At 41.0% G+C, this 19,670-nt stretch overlaps 1 protein-coding gene across 1 annotated transcript; it reads right to left on the reverse strand.

Annotated features, from left to right (window-relative positions):
- Nucleotides 1-6,356: 6,356 nt before the first annotated feature.
- SAMD7 (sterile alpha motif domain containing 7) lies at nucleotides 6,357-15,016 on the reverse strand. Its single transcript, XM_009986322.1, has 8 exons — nucleotides 14,914-15,016; nucleotides 14,053-14,179; nucleotides 13,776-13,912; nucleotides 12,573-12,651; nucleotides 10,196-10,875; nucleotides 8,664-8,785; nucleotides 7,561-7,671; nucleotides 6,357-6,629 (listed from the first exon to the last, which is right to left on the reverse strand). The coding sequence occupies exons 1-8, from the start codon at nucleotides 15,014-15,016 to the stop codon at nucleotides 6,357-6,359; spliced, it is 1,632 nt and encodes a 543-aa protein (XP_009984624.1).
- Nucleotides 15,017-19,670: the final 4,654 nt, after the last annotated feature.

A 19,670-nucleotide genomic window follows, 5' to 3' on the forward strand; every position in this document is an offset into this window, starting at 1 on the left:
GCCTTCTGCAATATAGAAATTGAAGTGACACTAGGAGTCGGAGCAAGTGTCTGTTCTGCTGAACAAACCCTTCACTTGCAAGAAGCTTATCCACTGTTAATCCTTCTGGCTTTGGGGGAAGAGAGGGGAGAATACAAATCACAATTATCTCAACTGTTATGTTGATGGGCAGGAAGGTGGGCTGGAGGGAAAGCAGGAAGGGAGGAAGGAAGGAAGGGAGGACGGGAAGAGCTTCCATAGAGGAATCCTAGGAGGATAGACAAATTCCCCAGCAATATGTTAGGAGCCATTTTCTAGATCATCTACAGTTGGTTGCATGCTGCAGGCTCTGGAGTGACCTCCCTTTTCATCCAGTCAACTTCAGCACTGAATATAGGTTCAAAATATAAGGAACATGGGCCTTATACCGTACAGCATCTCATACTTTCAAGACAGGTTCAGCTAAAATCCACCCACAAATACATGAGTCATAACTCAGAAGCACATTCCAGTGTAGACATATCCTGAATCACTTCCATCTCAGAAGCTTATAAATATTTAGTTAGCCACTTAGCTTTTAATTTAGCAGAACAACAAAGATTTGTTAGACAAATCTCCAGAATTATCTTTCACTAAGAATATTCTTAAATACTTCCACTCTTGCAGATTTCTTTTCATCTCTATACAACTCAGAATTATTTGATACATATAACTTAGAAAACCATAGTTGAGCTAAGAATTAATTTCTCCTGATTCTGATCCTTCTGCAATTAATTGCATCTATTTCAAATACCAGCTTTGTTCATTGCAATACTATTTTTTCACTTCAGCAATAACTGGTGAACTCTAATAAGGATATGACTCTCCTGATGTGGAGTGGAATATAGGTCTTCCTAAAGACCGCTCTCAATTTGCTGGTCCCGCAGACCGTGCTGGAGTCAGTAGGGATGTACCTGGACACATAAATATATTAAATGCAAAATACATCAATATATTTTTTGGAAGAAACAGCTGAGGTTCTGGGAAAAAAAATAAAAAAAAAATGCTTGCTTGTATCGCTCTGTTTTTTGGCAGTGACAGGAGAGGAGGAGAAGAATAGTGATATTTAAGGATATAGCACTGGGAAAAACTAATTGTTTTTGTTTTATAAAATCATAAATTTGTTGTTATGACTACAAGTGTTTGAGTTAAAAGTGTTTGTTATATGAAAATGTGGTTCTTGAGTTTACATCTCCCCAGTTAACAGATTCAACCAGAAGCCAGTGATTGCTTTACAGACCATCTTTCAGTGCAGACTGTTTACAGACTGCTGGAGTCCCAGGAATCGCAGGCTGAGCAGCACTCCTCTCCAGCAGAGCTGTTGGAACTCTGTAACTTAAAAGCAGTCAGCAAAGATGAAATCTAGGTTGGCTCGATGCTTTCTCTTTTCCCCTTGGTCAACAGCGCTTTTTCTGTTTACTCTTTCGGTTGGTTGATTTTTATTTCAGTAATTCACACACCCAGGTGCCACATATATGTGTTTTTAAATTTTGATAGAGCAAAACATCTGTTCATGGCTTTGTTGTACTATAGGAAAAAATACTGTATCATTCTCTCCACAACACCGACAATAGATTCCTCTTTTCTACCATCTAGGTAAAAGACTTTGTATCCTCACCAACAGGGAAGTTGTTGGTTCAAGAAGCACATGTGGATAGTAAAAGAATTAACATCTGTCTGAAAGAATACAGACTTAGCTAGACTTGGCAATGGGTCAATGGAAGAGACCACATAAAGGCCAAGTCAGCAGAATAATTCTTGTGGCCTCAGTATAGGTGATAGTAGGAGCAAAGCCTTCCCAGAGAAGGAAGAGAGAGATGCAGATGCAAAGGCAGAAGACAGCCCCCCTCCAAATAAAAACCCTCAAACAAAGGAAAAAGGAGAGGTGAGTTTTTCCCTCACCGTAACATGTATTCTTATGATATGGAAATTGCCGTAGCAATATAGCTGTAGCTATGTATTGTGACATGAAGGGCTTAGCCAAAACCATGCTCCACAGGCAGCAGAGCTCTGATGGACTCCCAGCCTCACAGAGCTGACTTGTGATTTTTCAGTGAACAATAAAGGGCTTGAAGGTGACACAAACAACTACACAACCAGTCAACATTGTATTAGGGTGTTTGGAAAGTCTAAAACATGAGAGGTGCCTACTTGGTTTAAAAAATAGAGATAGAATCATAGAATCATAGAATCACAGAACGGTTTGGGTTGGAAGGGACCTCAAAGATCATCTAGTTCCAACTCCCCTGCCATGGGCAGGGACACCCTCCACTACACCAGGTTGCCCAAAGCCTCATCCAACCTGGCCTTGAACACTTCCAGGGATGTGGCATCCATGACTTCTCTGGGCAACCTGTTCCAGTGCCTTACCACTGAAAAATTTCACTCAGAGCGTGGTGAGGCAGATGATTTAAAAACTGGAGGTGATTATTTTTTCTATTGCACACTCAAAGGATAAGTTAACATTCTGAAAAGTATTTTGTGGAGGATTCACAATTGTTTAAGGTCTCAGAATACTGAATTTTACAAAGTAATTGGTGGCATGGAGGTTTGAAATGCTATCGCCCTGTGGGCCTAGCTGCCTGTTCTTGTTTTCATGTGCTTGATTAGAATGGCTGCCTGTCAATTCAAGGTGGGAATTCTGCCCAACTGTTGGATATTCACAGCATTTTTTAGAGGCTTTTCACCTGCGGAACTGAGCAGAGAATTTCCTGTTTAGGTCTCTATGAATACATATTCCACATTATGAGCATGTGCAGCAATCACGGGGTCAGAAGCACAGGTTCTGGTGGGAAGGACAAGCCATTTCTTCCTTTTCAGGATGTTTCTAAATCTGTTGTTTATAGTACAGAACCATTTTGTTATAGGTTTGCTATACCTTTTTATTTATCTTATCTTTAACCTTGGCCCTATAAAAAAAAAAAAGAAATGGAAGTCCCTGTCCCTAAGAGCCTACACATTTAGTGTAGACAGACAAGATCAGATACTTCTACAACATCTCATAAAAAACATTCTCTTCTTCATTAACTGCATCACTATTACAGACTAATACAGCAATAGGTGTTAAGTGAAACATTTCTAATGGTGCCACACATATTAAAATACATCATCTGCATCCCAGTGTGATTTTAGTGGCATAGCAGCAAAATGAACTTGCTGGTGGCATAGGTACCAGAAAGTCATTGAGTAGCACAGTTTTGGTGGCTTTCTTACGTACTTGTGATTGCTGGCTACACCCCTTGCAGCTGCAATAAGCATTAAAAGTCAAAAAAAGAACATCTAGCTGCTGAGAATCAGTAAGGCCTCATTGTTCACATATACACATAATTCCTGAGGACACATCAACATCTGATAAAAATATGAGTCTGTCTACTGATTCTATATCTTTTTTTTTAAATTTTTACCCTTTTTTTTTTTCATTCTCTCTGAAGTGTTTGTAGGAGAGGAAACATTCATTACCAGTGCAATTTCCTTCATTAGAAATAGAATTGATTATGACCATTTAGGTAAATCCCTTTCCTTCCTATTTCACTCTGTGGCTGTACACAGTCCAGGCCTCACTGCATTTTGGCAGCTCCGGCACCTCTCCCTCCCATGGAAGTCATTCTTTTTGTCATTTTGGGAAGAGCCTAGTGCTGTTACTTCAGAAAAACAAGTTCAGTTTCTTCACATCCTTCCTCTTAACAGGCCACCCGTGCTTCAAGCGTGCCGCATTTTTCTCTGGAGAGGTGGAGGACAACTGCTCGTAGCTTTGCAGCGACATCTCGTGGTGTCGTTGACCTGGAAACGTCTGAGAGGTTCTTCTGGGATGGAGAAGGTCTCACGCGGATTAAGTCAAATGTTTCGTACAATGAGGAGGTAGGATGCCGTTTGAAAATCAATTCATTAATTGTGTTTAATTAGATAAGTGATATTGTCAACGTGATCGTCAGTTGCATAAAAAAATAAGTTAGAAATTGTTTCAGATGCTAAACAGAATTGGTGTCCCTGATTTTTTTTTATTTTATCAAGCACTTTTACTATATAAAAATATTTTTTTTTCTCATGACATATGAACAACCTACATAGAAAAAAAAATACAATAGTTAAATCTACTGTAAAGGAAAACATTTTTTCTTGTGTAATTAATCTGAGATAGTACATGCTAAAGTAACAGAAAAGCATTTCAAATAGAACATGATTTTTCACATTGACAGTTGTGTTTCATCCCAAATCTGAAAAAGCAAACGTTTACATTACCAAATTCAACATAAAACTCTCCAAGCTGCCTTACTAAGTTTTAAAGCTGTGAAAAAAGGTAGAAAAGTTAATAAAGAGAACAGAGGTTAATGCTTTTTGAAATTAATTGAGATAACATGAACAGCAAACTAATTGACAGTCCAAGGTTAATACTGCTGTTGTACATCTTTTAAATACTCTTACGGAGTTATATTTAAACTCTCCAGCTTCATGTTATAATTTTTCTTTTTTTTTGAACACTATTGAGTATGCAGTAAATAGTTTCTTACATGAAAAATACCCACAAATCATGTGTAAGACGTAATCCAAACTCTTGGGAAAGACTCCCATTATTTCCCCAGATCACAGGTGTAAAGGTCAGCACTTCACATAGGAGGGGATTACTTCAGGGTCTGTGTGCAACTTTGGAGTGTTTTGCTGCATGGCATACCTCACTTTTGCATTGGGCCTTACTGGATTTCATCGATTAACCCTAAAATCGTAGACTGCAGTTACAGTATTTGGAGATACATGCACAGAGCCCAAAACTGCCACAACTGCTGTCGGTGGCAGTTTTCAGTGAAAGCAGAATCAGGCTCTACTCCTTTTACAGAAAGACTCTGCTAGTTCAGAAAAGGAGTACTATAGGTGTTTGCCCTTCTTCTCAAGGCAGCAATGTTTGGACAGTAGAGTGAAATGAACATCTTAAGCTGCTGTTGCAAACATCTAAGCACCTATTATCTAGTGCACAAATATACCAAAGATATAAAATGAATTGTCTCAGGCTGAAGTAAAAGAACAGGTGCTCACAGTCTAAAATACAAGAATACTCCCTCTCCTCGTGTGTTTAGACACCACCTAAACAGCAGTGTACCTCTTGGTTTTTAAGTACTTGAGGCCACACGAGCTAAACTAAGGGGAGAGAATCTAAAGTAGCAATACACAGCAGATTTGCAATCTATCAACCTTCAGTTTACAGAAATTAATTTTATCAGAAATATTTGTGTGTCCTTTGGAGTGAAGAAGTGTTCTTGCAAGGAGAGTGGAAGACGGCGCTGCAGTGTACTGCCTTCCAAAGCCTGTGGAAGACCAGTGTGTGACCAAACCCCTAAAGAGGGAACATGGTAATTCACATAGAAATCACAATAAAATGCTGAGGATTTATCCCTAGCTAAAAACTCTGTTTTGTGGTTCTTGCTTGCTGTGAGATAATGAATCAGCAGTAGCAGAAGTAAGGGAAAAACATACTTTTGCAGAAAAAATGGAGCTCTCAGGCTGAAATTGGTGGCCTCTTCCAAAATGAAGAACACTGAGTGTGCTGCTGAGTGAAGAGCTTTCCATGGCTTGCCCAGCTGGACTGAGGGGAAGAGTGCTGCAGCAGAGGGTGGCTTTGAGCCTGCTGCCTGCAGGAACGTTACTGTCCCAGTGACTGATCTGCGTGGTGGAGTGTGCTGATGCTTCCTCCCAAACTCAGCTCCGCTGCGCCATCACACACAGCAAAGTCAAACTCTGGCAATAAGGATTAAAATTGGTGTTACGTATGTTATTTCATGTCCAGAGTTTAATCTGTGTCCCTCGTCTATGCTCTGCATACCCTTCTGAGGCACTTGGAAAGGCTTAGTTCTAGAACAGCAATGGAATTCATTCACATTGCTGAGTCTAGGGTGTATTTCTCTATATTCCCTAGGTAATTCTGTACTCTCCCAATGAATTCCGTATAAATTTGCTGTGTAAATTTTGTTCAACAGAAGCAGAAGTCACCTATGCATGGAAGCTATAACTTTTCCTTGCAGTTTCTCAGCAGGAACGCACTGTAAGACAGTGCACTCTGAGTCTCTGACAGGTTTCAGTGATGATACTGGACTTCAATGAAAAATCAGGTTTACCTGTTAACTGTACTGGTATTCTTTTCAACGAATTGCACTTGAAAGTAATTGCACTAACATGTAGTTGCATTTTTTAAATGCTTTTCTGATTAACTAAACTTCCTCATGCTGCATTCACAGCTTATTTCCTTCAGCCTCAGTTATACAGAGGTTTCAGGTTGTAGCTGTCTTCTCAAACACTTTGTACCTAGAGGTTCCTGTATTATTAAAAACATCTTATGTCCTGTATTCAACTCAGCTTTTCTGAAAAGTGATCATCTGGAAGTCAGCATGAGATCCAGCTGTGTCACATGGATTTTCCCTGCTTTCTGAAATGATCTGTTCCACTGCTTTTGAAGTTTCTGGGTCCTGAGAGCAGGGACTATCCAGTGTCTCGCCACTGCTGTTGCAGTGAAGAGGGGAGGCTATGTCGGAGGGCTGATCCGAGGGTTTGCCAGGACCAGGTGGCAAGGGCACAGACAGAGGAAGGTTCATCATGTAGAACACGTTGCCCAGACGTCGAGATACCTTTAAAGACAAAAGCACGATTGCAACAATTGCTTCTCGAGATGGTGTTAAAGCCATTAAGCATCAAGGTTGAGTGGCATGTAGCAATGCCAGGGACATCCAGGAGATCCCAGCCATCTCAAAGGGTTATTACGAGTTAGCAAAAGTGAAAAAAATCTCTTCTATTTCCCCTCTTTCATGTTTTTCTAGGCCCGGGTTCTTGTGGAAGGAGCTTGGCATTACTCAGCTTGGGAAACAGCCTAGTGTGCTGGGTCTGACAGCAGGCTCCTCTTGCTCCCTAGGTGCTGTAGCACCCATGGGACAGAGGAGAGGCAGGCTGCCAGCCAGGAGCAGGGAAGGTGGTTTAAATGAAAGAGGAGTGAGAGAGAGTGAGTGGTTAAAGAATAGGAAGAGAACCAGGCAACAATAATAACACACAGAGAGCTGATATCAATGGACAAAATTAAGAGCAGAAAAGTTTAAACATAGAGGGACAGACTTTCTGTGAAACATGTAAGATGACATTCCCAGAAAGGCTGTAGAGACCTCTCCTTGGCGTGCTTTAAAAGCCAGGTTGGAGCAGAAGCACGTGTGTGTGAAAGCGGTTCTTACCAGCTGGGAAGGGAAAAGAGGAGTGAAACTGAGTTAATTTGTCAAACATCTTTTCCATTTCCAGCCTCAGCCTAGACTCCAGTGCTGTTGTATCCTGACTCCACTTTAAGTGTCTCTCAAACTGTCAGTCCTCCCTTTAGTGTCTCCCTGCATGCTGTTGTGTCACGCAGAGAAGCAAAGGCAAGCTATGCCAGAGTGATTTCTTTTCTCTTAATATTATGGTAGTTACCTTATCAGTGAGAAAAAAATGTGGTTTAGTTTGGAAAAAATTCATCCTGTTATCTTCTGACTCTTTCACGTCTCTGTGACTTGCCCTTTTGGCATACATTAATGATCATACCTGAGAGCGGATTTTTAACGCTGGTCCGAGTTTTAATCCCATTGTATCCAGGAGATGTTCCTCTGTCAGCAGTGGGAGGGTTTCTCCATCAATAGCGTGGTCTTTAAATATCTTATGAAATGATAAAACACGTCATGGTGTGCTAAAAGAGACTTCACTGGTTATATTTTGTACTTAATCCCGAGGCATAGACAATAAAAGGAGGAAATGATGATTTTAGTGTTTTATCTTCATGTTTATCTCTTAACTGCAGAGTGAGGTCTCTTGTTCAGGTGTGCAGATATTTGCCTGTAGCTTACCTGCTTGTTCTTGGCAACTGGGAACTTTGTAATATTTCAATGTTACTTAGTTCTTGGATTTTTTTTAGGAAGTGAGCAGCCTGCTGTCAATGAAAGAATAGTGTTCATCTTATTAAGGCTTTACCAGGAACATACAGGATTTCAACCTCTTCGCTTGCGTTTGTGATGATATTGGGTGTTAGAAAAAGTTTCTTCACCAAAAGGGTTGTCAAGCATTGGAACAGCCTGCCCAGGGAAGTGCCACAGGGAAGAGCCACAGTTGCCATGGAGGTATTTAAAAGACATGTAGATGTGGCACTCAGGGACATGGCTTAGTGGTGGACTTGGCAGTTAACGATTGGACTCAATGATCTTAAAGGTCTTTTCCAACCGAAATGATTTTACGATTCTATATTTCATTTTTTAAACGGAGTGATGCCTGTAAGAGCTCAAGGGCAGTGTGCGGGTTATACCAATATTCAAGAATGTAAAATTGCTTTAATCTGCATAAAAATTGTGCAAGGCACGTGGAATGACAAAATTAAGATACTTTCTATACTATTGTTTTGCTGCTGATCGTTTTGGGATGTGTCATGACCAGTGACTCCAGATTGCAGCAGAAGTGCATGTAACCAACCTCTCAGAGCATGGACTGGCTTTCCCTGTAAGAAGCAAGTGGCTTCCTATGTTGAAGTGCCATGAAAACTACTCTTACATTTGTAACTTTGTGACAACCAGTTAACCTCTAATGTTTATGTTTGTTTGATGACCTATAAATTTAGATGGTCCCAAAGACCTGAAAATGTGATGAATGTTTATAATCACCTGGGCATAATCCGAACAGCCTGGGAGGCTAACGATGAAGTTGTATACATCATCAACAGTCCACTTGCGAATGTCTTCGATGGAGGAAATGTCTTCTCCATTCAGGATCAGGCCATGAGCTCCTTTGAGGAGGAAACGCAAATGTTATGTTTGTAGGACTTTGATGGCAAATCCGTAGGGAACAGTTGTTAACATAAGAATTGTTACACTTCTCCAAAACCTAATATATTAACAGCAGTGTGTCGTCACAGACAGATACAGGAGTCCTAGACACCAAAATCACCAGATCGTCAGTAGCAGCTGACTCTGGAAGGTTTTCTTTTGGTGTCTTCTTTTATTTACTGCTGCCACGTACCAGTCTCTATACATATGAATCAAACTGCAGTATTTTCTCTGAGTACATTATCCAATGCTTTTTATTCTTTAGACTTTACTGTTATTTTAACTTGACTAATATTTCAGTAAAACAGAACCGAGCCTTTGCTAGCCCACAGTGCCTACTGTGAGTTAGAAGAACGTGTAGAGAAGTTACAGGCAGAAGAGAGAGGCTTGCTCACAATTTCATTCAGCAATTTTGTATATTTTAATTGAAATGCCTTTTGCAGACAGAAACTGAATACTTAATGTGCGTTTTAGGGACATGGTTTAGTGGTAGACTTGGCAGTCTTAGGTTTATGGTTGGACTTGATGATCTTACAGGTCTTTTCCAACCTAAATGATTCTATGATTATGTATTTTTCAGTGATACGGTGTGTCTTTGGTAGGTGATCCTGGACAAACACCCCAGCCTGGTCTCATTCCAGCTAATGGGAAGTTTTGCAGGCCTGATCCACTGGCACGGCCACATTTAACAAGAGCTGCAAAGCTTTAGAAACAATGATTCTTGCACAGTGGCTGGAGAGGCCTGTCTTACTGTCTGTTCTTGGTGAGGTCAAGTCTCAGGGATGAGTTTTTTCCTAAATGAGTGCGGCTTCTAAGGGGATTCCTTGTCCTGCTTGACAAACACAGGGATTATCATCAGTATATTGCGTGCTGCTATCTTCTCCCCGACCACCAGAAGGAGAGGTGAGAATGTAACATGTTGAACAGAATTGTGGAGAACCTCAAAGTGCTGCTGACTTGAAAGCTTAGGGGTGACAAGTGTGTTGTCTCCAGGGACTGATATAAACTCAGAATGACATCCTGCAGTAGAATAGTGCATAGCATAGAGCACTGAAGCAGTTAGGAGGCTGCTTTGTGACTTTTTGCTCTGCGTCGTCCTGCACAGTAAAGCACTGCTACCTAAGATGCTGAAACCTCCATTATGCCAGCAAGCAGCACCACCTGCAGGTAGGGAAGACCACTGTTTACGTTTGCTGACTTGGTTTTACGAAGTTGTTACTATTTGTAGCGTATGAATTCTACATTTCGTTGCCATAACTCTATCGTACCAAAAGTTTGCTTAAAACCGAGGGAAGAAACAAGAAAACAGATCAATAAAAATAAATAATATCAACATGCCCCTCTAACTGTGATCTGGAGACTTGACAAACCTGAAGGTAGCAATGGGTTGCTGGGTACTGGAAATCCATATGGTAACGCTGAGAATGGGATTGCAGAAGGGTACATGTACTTGTCATCAAAAGCAGCACAGGAGCTATTAGGTTCCTTCTCATTTGTGTTGCTGCAGCTGTTGTTTTCAGTAGAAATTTCATGAGTAGCACAGTTTTTTCTCAAGCCTGGTTCAAACTCTTTACAGCTTTTGGCAACTGCAGATGGCTCAGCCTGGTTTTTGCTTTGTTCATGTTTGTTTGGTGTCTCCGCTTCTGCTTCTTTCTTGTCGTCTTTCTCATCGTCTGCTGCAGCTGAAGCAGAGTCCATAGTTTTGTCGTCAGCTTGGCTCTTTGTGCCATTGGCACTACAGTCTGCAGCTTTGTGATTTCCAGCTCTTCTCCCTGCTCGACGTCCCCTCTCCCTTTGCAAAGTGCTGACTGGAGGATATGGGCTGGTTGCCATGAGCACAGTGTTGCCGTGAATTTCATCGAGGGTGGTACGATGAACATACAAGTCGCTGGGAAGATGGCCTTCAGGTAGTCTGTGCCTGCCACGGAAAGCAATGGGACTAGCTGGCATCCCATGGTAAAGGAAAGGTGCTTCCAGGCCCAGTAGTCCTTTCCGATGAGCTTTCTCCATTTCTTTTTGCTGAAAAATAGCACTCATCTCCATTTCCATTCTAAGAGAGACACAGAGCACAAGCAGTTAGGGCAGCTCAGTTCCTTCATCACCTCTTTTTTTTCAGTAGCAGATTAAAACTCAGATAATTGAATAGGCAAGAGTACTGCTTTTCTTCTCTTTCCCCTATATTGCTACGTGTGAGAGGTCACAAACTGCAGGAAGAGAAAATGTATCTTCCAAGTGATGCCTCTGGATAATAGTATCTTAGGAGACTTCTCGTCAATGCAACCTTGTCAGGAAAACTCTTTGGGCAGAAGGTATCTCTATTGAGGTGATTGTTGCATGGAGGAATCGGTTGATCACTCCATAACATTCAGGGCTTTTTCTTTGCCCTCTTTTCATCTTTGCAACAGACTCTGAATTATTAATTTTCTGCTTTCAGAGATCCGGTGGAAGTGTTTTGTCTATGTACCATGTCCTTGTACATCCTGCCCAATTGTCATCACTCACACACAGCTCTTGAGGTGGAGATAAACAGCAAAGAGCATTACATTCCTGACTCCTCCTCCAGATAAGACAGTCTGCTTGTCTGAGGACCAGCAGACAGAGGATCACTGAGCTTTGGTATAAGGCTGGCTCCCTTGAAGAACAAGGATTGCAGCAAGTGCAGGAGATTGTTTGCCAACACCTGGTTTGTATAAAGGGTGAAAGGCACTGGTGCAGCCGTAAAGGGGATGTAAGAAAGCAGCGTGAAGCTTGTGGAAATTGCCAGGATGGCAAAACACTGGGGTAAAAGGTTATCTCATGGGTTTAGGCTGAGCCCTTTTCTGCAGGGGTTACCCTGGGCTTGGTGGGCTGAGGGAAGAGTCTGAACAGGCAGGACTAGCTCCAGCGTGGCTCAGGGGATACGTGGCTGGCCCTGCTTACTGCTAGTGTTTCTCTGAGTTTTTGCCACGTCACAGGAGCTATATGGAATGCATTGTTGATGCAAATCTTGTCCTTGAGTTCAGCAATCAAGCTTTGCTGACTGAAGAGCTCAAAACACTTCTGTCCTAATTCTCTTGAGATTCCTACTCAGAATTTGTCTGCTCTTTGCTCTTAGTGTTACTGTCTGAGGGGTGCTGCCACTCAGTACTGTGCCGGAGCCCAGTGCAGGTGTGGTTGAGGTTAGAATTCCTTTATGGAAATGGTGTGGCTGTGAGGGAGGGCACTGGTGGTTACTTAGGAAGCTACTGATTACACTGAAACTGGTACAAACAAGTGGACTCTCTATAGTCACCCTGACATGCAGACTACTTGATTAAACTAGGAAAGCTGTCCACCCTGGTAGGGTGGAGATACAGCTAATCATCCCAAAGGCCCAGCTGTGGAGGCTTAACATGTTGTGTGTGATAGCACACAGCTGTAAAGTTTGAATTTGTTTCTAACTTTTTGTAACTTCAGGATGTTTGGATCCAGAGTTCAAGGGCTGGGGCTGAAGTTTGTGGCTTGTTTGTTTCTTTAACCAAGCTGAGGGGTTTGTTTCTTTTTCTTATGTCATTTAAGGATAAAAGCAGAATAGGGGCAAGCAGAAAGTTCAGTAGCTTCAGACCTTTAGAGATAATTATGGGCCCTCTGCTTCTCTGGGTGACTTGAAAAAGTATCTCAATCACTGTAGATAAAAGCCCACAAAAATTCTGTGACCTAATAATTTCCAGCTGCCTTTGCTGCTGCAATCCTGGCATGCACCTCAGAGCAAATCTTGCTATTGATTACCTGGCAATATTTTGCTTTTGAACCAGTTCCTGTCTTCTGGCCACAGCTTCCATGGATTCTGGTTGCAGAAAGCTATAGCCTTAAAGGGAAGAGGAAAAAAAAACAACAAACCACTTTAAAATTCACTTGTTTCCTCAAGCAAATGCACAAATCTCAAAGCTATGCAGAAACACTTAAAAAAGGTCTTTAAGACTTCAACTATGTGCTTCACCAGGAAGCTGATATGACTTCAGGTTAAATTGTGTTTGTGTTCATTGCTTTGGTGGGAATATGTAGTAAAGACATGAAGTCCAACATCAGGTGTTAGCAGGATCAGATCTGTAGTTAGGTATACCTGCCATTATCCACACAGGAAAGGGTCAAGCAGGGTGGTTTTATTTGGTGACTTAGGGCTTTGAAGTACATGTAGCTGCTCAGAAAATAATAACCAACAGTTAAGCAAAGCAAACCTGTTCCTTCAAGAGTGTTTTCAGCCTGTATGCCATGTAATTTGAAATTACATTTCCTCTTGAGGGAATCTCTTGTTTGAGGTTTACATTTGGGGTGGAGGGGAAAGCTGAAGCCAGAAATTCTTGTTTACAGATTTGTGTGGCATTGAGAATCTACTCGCTTATCTCAAAGAAGGAACCTTAAGGTATGTCCTCCTTGCATAAAGTGATACGTGACATGCTGCCACAGTCGTGTTGCTGTGCTGTGATATCCAGCCTTCCCTCAGAGCTGGGCCCTGTCATCCTGAGCTTTTCTTAAAAGGGCTCATAGTTGCCCTACCTGAGTAAAGTGGCATGTGCTATTATGGTTAAAGAATATGATCAGTAAATTAGTCTTTTAAAACAGTCAATGCTCACACAGAGCAAGAGTTAAATGTAGCAAAAAGTGGTGTTGATGGGACTCTTTTGTTTAGCTACAGCCTTCTGTTTAGGCGTGAAAAAGCTTGGAAGATACAATAAGGAAAGGAGAGAGCAAAAACATGCACATGATTTTGAAAACAGTGTATTTAACAAAAGCTAAAATGGATGTGTTCAGACTTAAATTGGCAAAATTTAGAATCTCTGGTGGGCAGACTGCCTCCTTTCAGTGAGACTGTTTTTCCAAAGAAAATAAACTGTTTGACACTACTGATAAACCTATGAAAAACTAGTAGGTGCACTTTTCTTTCTCATTTACATGCTATCACTGTTCAGGATGCAGACAGTGCTTCATTACCTGGGCCTGGGTAGACGCGGTTGGATAATATGTTTGGCATGTTTGCATGTTGTGGGACTGTGGGTCCGAGGTGGGATGCTATGTGGATTTGTCTGGGGTCAGCTGATGCCATCATTTCAGTAGAAGGTAACAGATCTCTGAGAGGAAAAAAATACATTAGATATGCGAAGGACATTGTTTAGTTAAGAATAATCCAAGATCTTTATATACTCGGGTACAGCACATGCATAGTTATTCTTTAACTGCAGAATTGTAATAGAGAAGTGGTGCAAAATACCTGTCTACCAGTCGAGGCTCAAACTGGGAGGGAATTGCCTGCATTCTCTGCTGGCCTGCGCCCATTAGCTGAGGGTTCACTGCCATCAACTGATTTCTCATCAGCATCTCTTGCCGCTGCCGCAGTTCTGACACAAAACACACGCAGTTCTGTTGTCAATGTAGTAAATTAGAAAGTGGTTCTGTCTGCAGTGTAAATTTACCAGAAAAAATAGGGTTTTTTTCCTCAAGTGCCATCATTTTACAGTGGGCTAGCAAATCACTCCTTTTTTTTAATAGCAGCAACTAAAAAAGATGACGTTTCCACTGCCACCTTAACTTTGTTTAAATAGCATAAGTTTATGCAATAAAACTGCAGTGAAAATAAACAGGATGTGCACCGTCAAGTGTACAAAAGGACAGTTTACAATTGACAATAATTCATATATGGCTATGAAACAGAAAATAGTCATGAATGTTAAGTTCTCTGCTTGAGAGAGTTTTCATCTCTAATACAGTTTTATTTTTAGAAGAATCTTACTAGCTGGAGCCTACCTGATCATGAGACAGCAGGTCTAGAAAGAAGAGCCTGCAGTGGTGAACCAGAACCTCATAAGGCCCAGCTATGGCTTTTGTTGCTGAGTTCCTGTGCAACCTTGGTTCTTCTTCCAGATGCTTAGCATCTCTTGATCAAATTCTGAACGCTAAGAATCCCGCACGTTAACGTTTAATTACCTTTAGAGAAGAGTTTCTCCAGTTACTCCTAAGACAAATTTGAGATACCGTTTAAAGTCATTAAACCTGTTGCTGGCTGTTTCTTGTATGTTGTGCAGATATTGGCAGTCCTATGAGCGAATGCATAATTAGGTTTCTTCCTGCTTACCTCCTGCTGCCATGCCACTTGCTAATCGGTATAAGTGCTTTTCTTCAAGTGCTCCTTGTTCCCCCAGGATAGACATTTTTCTCATGTGATCTCGTGGAGTCATGCTGCAAGGAGACAGCAACAAGTTTTCTGTTGTAAAAAAGTGAATCAGCAGGCCCAAAGAAAAGAGGAAGACCTTCTACAATGTAAGAAACAGAGCAGGTTATACAAGTTATTGCTCAGATAAGCAGATAGTCCTTCTGCCAGTCAGAGCTGTACCCTTCAGCGCTTGTGGATTGTATTGGTTACCATAGAGGAACTTCCATTTTTCAGGATAATGCAAATGTTGCCCTTGTTGTTCACTGCCCTTGGGTCTTACTATGCAAGGAAAGTCAGAATATTGGGAAATATCAGCTGCTCAGAAAGACATAATTAAGCCAAAGTCTTTTGCTTGCAGCCCCTGGTGTATCACAGCAACCCTGAGAACAGTGACGTGTGCTCATGCTCAGGAAGGCAGATATCTTTGCTTTAATTCAGGAATTGTAATAGTTTGGAGCCCTGTCTACTGTAAACTAGGTGAAACAGATGGAAACAAATGGTAGAAATAAGCTGTTCCAAATGACATCAGCCCCTCAAGACTGCCAAATGTAGTAAAAAAGGTAAAAGAACATGCTTTGCAGTTATAAAAATAGCTAGGCTCACATTAAATATCCATATATGTACAGGCAAATAAAGCCAGATGAAGAGTAGAAATTTGATCTGAAAACTAGTACACTACAAATGCATAGTTGAACAGCTGTAGTGTCATTGAGGTGGATTGCGACAGCATTTCTAAATCTATCCGAAGCAGCAGGTGACTAGATTACAAATGATCCTGATACCAGGACAATGAGTAACCACGGTATGCCCTGCTCAGGATTTTGGGGGAACAATCTACAGCAGGATTGTTTGTGCAGATTGGTCATAAAGGAAATAGGTCCTGTAACCCACAGCCTGGATGTTAAAAGCTGACCTGTGTGGACTGCTTTAAGTTGTTGGGTTGGCAGAGGGAGCAGCCTGGCTCTAAAGGCAGAAGGGGCATCTGTACGTTTGTTCCAAACTAGATTTGCACAACAAATGATTGATTTTTATTTTTTTTTAAGTTGAAATTAAGGAGTTGAATTTTCTTCCCCGTTAGCTCTGATGAAATGGATTCTTTCTCTCTTCTTAAAGATGGAAGATGTAATGTTTAAGTGTTCTCATCCTGTAGAGTTACGGCTCCATGAGTTCAGCCAGCATTTGGTATCGATAATGGTGAGGGATGCCTTAGAAATGCAGAGAGAAGCATGGAGAAGTGAGAGAGAAGCCAAGGAGAGCTCAAGTGAATCATGCCTTTCTGAACTTTTCCATGAAAGCCAGCAAACGGGAATCACTGGGAAAGAAGATCTAAAGACAGAGGACTGACTGTGCCACTAAGGGCATCAGAGTCCTCTCCTCCAGACCTAGTTTGGTGCTGCCAACTGCTGAATTTATGTTAATAGTCACTCCACAAAGATGTGATCTCTGAAGCACAAATGGCCAAAACCATCCAGAGCTTTGGATGGTTTGACTTTTATGGCTTACTTTTTGCCTTCAGCGTGTTGTGATGATGCCATCACATTAAAATGCCAGCCTTCTCTGAGAACTCTACCTGCCTTTTGCTCAGGACTTTTTCATGTATTTCACATTTGTGCCGAACTTGCTTACTTTGCAGGCTGAAACGTATTTTCATTTTTATACTATGTTGCTTCCAGCCTTAGGAAGTCAATGCCTGTCATTACCGGCTTGGCATGATAAAATCATGCAAAAGGCAGTGGTGGTGTACAAGTACCAGTGAGATCAAACACAGCTTGAAAGCTTAGCGTTGGTATGTGTACAAGATCAATCCGATTGCAAGTGGTTTGTTTACCTTTAAGCCAGCTACCTAGAATACAGAAATTCCATAGAAATAGTAAGAAGGAACAACCAAAAATTCCCTTTTTCAGAGCCAATTCTTCTCCAAAACAGAATCAAACTTTGAAAACTGTTCATTATCCAAAATCTGATAGAAGCCAAATCCTATATTTTGTAACCCAAGCTGTTTATAAATTACAGTGATCATTATAACTCCTTTTGTTGCCTTTGACCTGTTGACGAGTTACAAAAAATTTAAAGGGAAAGCTATCAATCTAATTCACGTGCTTTGGGAATTTACTGTTTCCTTGGTGTAGTGAAGATACTTGGTCTCAGCCTCAAACTGAGTTTTCCAAAGGGTAGGCCAGTTAGGAATTTCAGCCATTCAGACTGAGAATAGAGGCTGTACTTGGACTGCACCACTGATGTTCCCTCAAAATAAAAAGTTCTTTCCATTTGTAAATGTTGTAAATGCTGGATTCTGCGTTGGCCAAGATTCAGGTCTTCCTGGAAGGAGACAAGCCGGTCAAATCCAAGAGCAGCACTATGTCCTTTGTTGTTGACATATGTATCTGAACATGTGCTGCTGGACATGTTTCTGTTTGCCTTTTTTTTTAGGATACTTTAGACTTAAAGCGGTTTAGGGTGCTGGGTGCTTCATGAAGAGCATTTGAGCTGCCAAAGTGCTTCTGAGCTGCTAAAGCATTTTAAAGCTCAGTACTAAAGCGATTTAGTGCTGAACTAAACTTTACAGCAGCTCAAAAAATAGATGGCAACTGGGATGATGGTATTTGCCATACCATATTGGTCCAGTGAGCCATTTAGGTGGTTTCCTTTTACGGATGAGTGGCTGTGTATTAAATACTCTGGAAAACAAAGCTGCAGTTTTAAACTTCATGCTAACCTCCTTTACAGCCTGGCCCTTACCTGGTGCACCTGACTAGAGAATGTGAAGGTGCAAAGCAACCAGCAGAGATCCAGATAGACATAATGGAAAAAATCCAGGAGGTGTTAACCTTTTTATTCTAGTAAATTAGAAAAAAAAAAAAAATTAAAAGCTAGTGTTAACACTAACAAAGTTCTGTCTGTCAGATGACTGACAAGCTGTGCCACTTTTGCTTTTTTAGGAACTGCTAGAAGGCTTCAATCCCTTGTTTTAGTCACAGTTGTGAATGCACTTCATTCTGGGGAAGCTGTCCCTGTGTGGGAAGGAGACATACAAGTAAAAGACGCTTTTTTTTATCAGGCCTACCTAGAACTTATACACTTTTACTGTTGTAGTAACACCCCTCCATCCACTTGTCCCTAAAATCACACCTGTGACTAAAATTATTTGATACAACTTTAAACTGTAGAATAAATGGAAAACCTGGTGGAAAAAGCCATCCATTCTGACCCAAATCCACCATCTCCATGTGGGATCCCACATACTCTGCCTGTTCTGACAGACATCTATCAACAACCAAGTGCTGGTAACTGTGGTTAGAAACAAGTAACATCAGTATCACTGTGGTGTTCTCTGTATACTCTGTGCAGTTCCCAAAACAAGTCTGGATTTCGTGTTGGATGTGAAGTATGTTATACTGTCTGTTGACAGGTAGTCTCTCACATAGCCTCCTTTCAAAGCTGAAGTAGAAAATATTTAAGACTCTTCTTAAAAAGTGAGATTTTCTTTTAAATGCTGGCATTTGCACTGAGTGTAGGGTACCATATACAGCAGCATCTGTAGTGGAGTTGATCTGTATTTATTGATAGATTATTATTCACTAGATGACCAAGACTCAGAAGCCATCACTTCAGGCAACATTCACCACCTCAGGCAACACTCATCGCATAAGCAACTTTTGTCCTTGCAGAGGTAGACCAGGTGGTCTGTTGGTTTGACATGGGAAAGATATAGTGTTGAAAAAAGTCATGAAATAATGAGACTTGAAAGTTCATTGGTATTTTCTTCCATTAAAACTGTGGCTTACTGCTTCCACTGACCCAGTTTTTGAATCATCAAGAGCCAAAAGGAGGGTTTGATACCTTAATGAGGTTTTTACTGGAGTTGCTCCATGAAGTCATTCTGTTTTTTTTCGTTGTTGTACCAGTCAATCCTATCTAACTTAGCTTGGATTTCTTCTCAGATATATAAAAATAACTGTGATATTTGTGATAAAATCTTTCAGATGTTAAATAGATAGTCTAACCTGTTTTCCTAGCTGAATGTTAGAATATCTGTATGTTGTGAATTTAACTTGAAGGACACATTTTGTATGTATGTGTTCTGCATTAAATTACCTGTTTATTTCCCTGAATATCCTGTTCAGGAAGGTACTGAATTGATCAGGCAGGATAAATAGTTAGCTTAGTAACCTAATAGAAAGACTTGTATGTAACCCTGTGTCAGGAGGAGATACTGAACATGACTAATCTATGTTATTCCATTTGGAAAAACACCTTTTTTAGTTACCTAGCTGGAGTTCTGACCTATGGGTCAAACTTAGAGCACTTAAGGTTCATATCATTTCCATAAAAACTAGTGTGTTAGAACCCAACATGAGCAAAAAGAAGATCTCTGAGAGAACAGGGAAAGTATACTTCGGATACATATATTAGCTGGGATTTGGGAGTAGCTCAAAATCTTGCCTCAGGGTTCATATGAATTCATACACACCAGCTGTCCAGTGTTACATTCATATATGGCTCTTCTTTGATCCTATTGCACAAATCCTGGCTGTACAGCACATTACAGGGATGAAGACAAGTTAATCCCTACCTTTAGAGTCTTACCCTTAGCAAACCCTTCTTGGCAGCAGGCAGAATCACTCACCCAGTACTAATTCTGTCTCAATTTATTAGATGAGAAGGGGCAAGACACGAAC

Source organism: Tauraco erythrolophus, chromosome 11 (assembly GCF_009769465.1).
Source record: "Tauraco erythrolophus isolate bTauEry1 chromosome 11, bTauEry1.pri, whole genome shotgun sequence".
NCBI lineage: Eukaryota > Metazoa > Chordata > Aves > Musophagiformes > Musophagidae > Tauraco > Tauraco erythrolophus.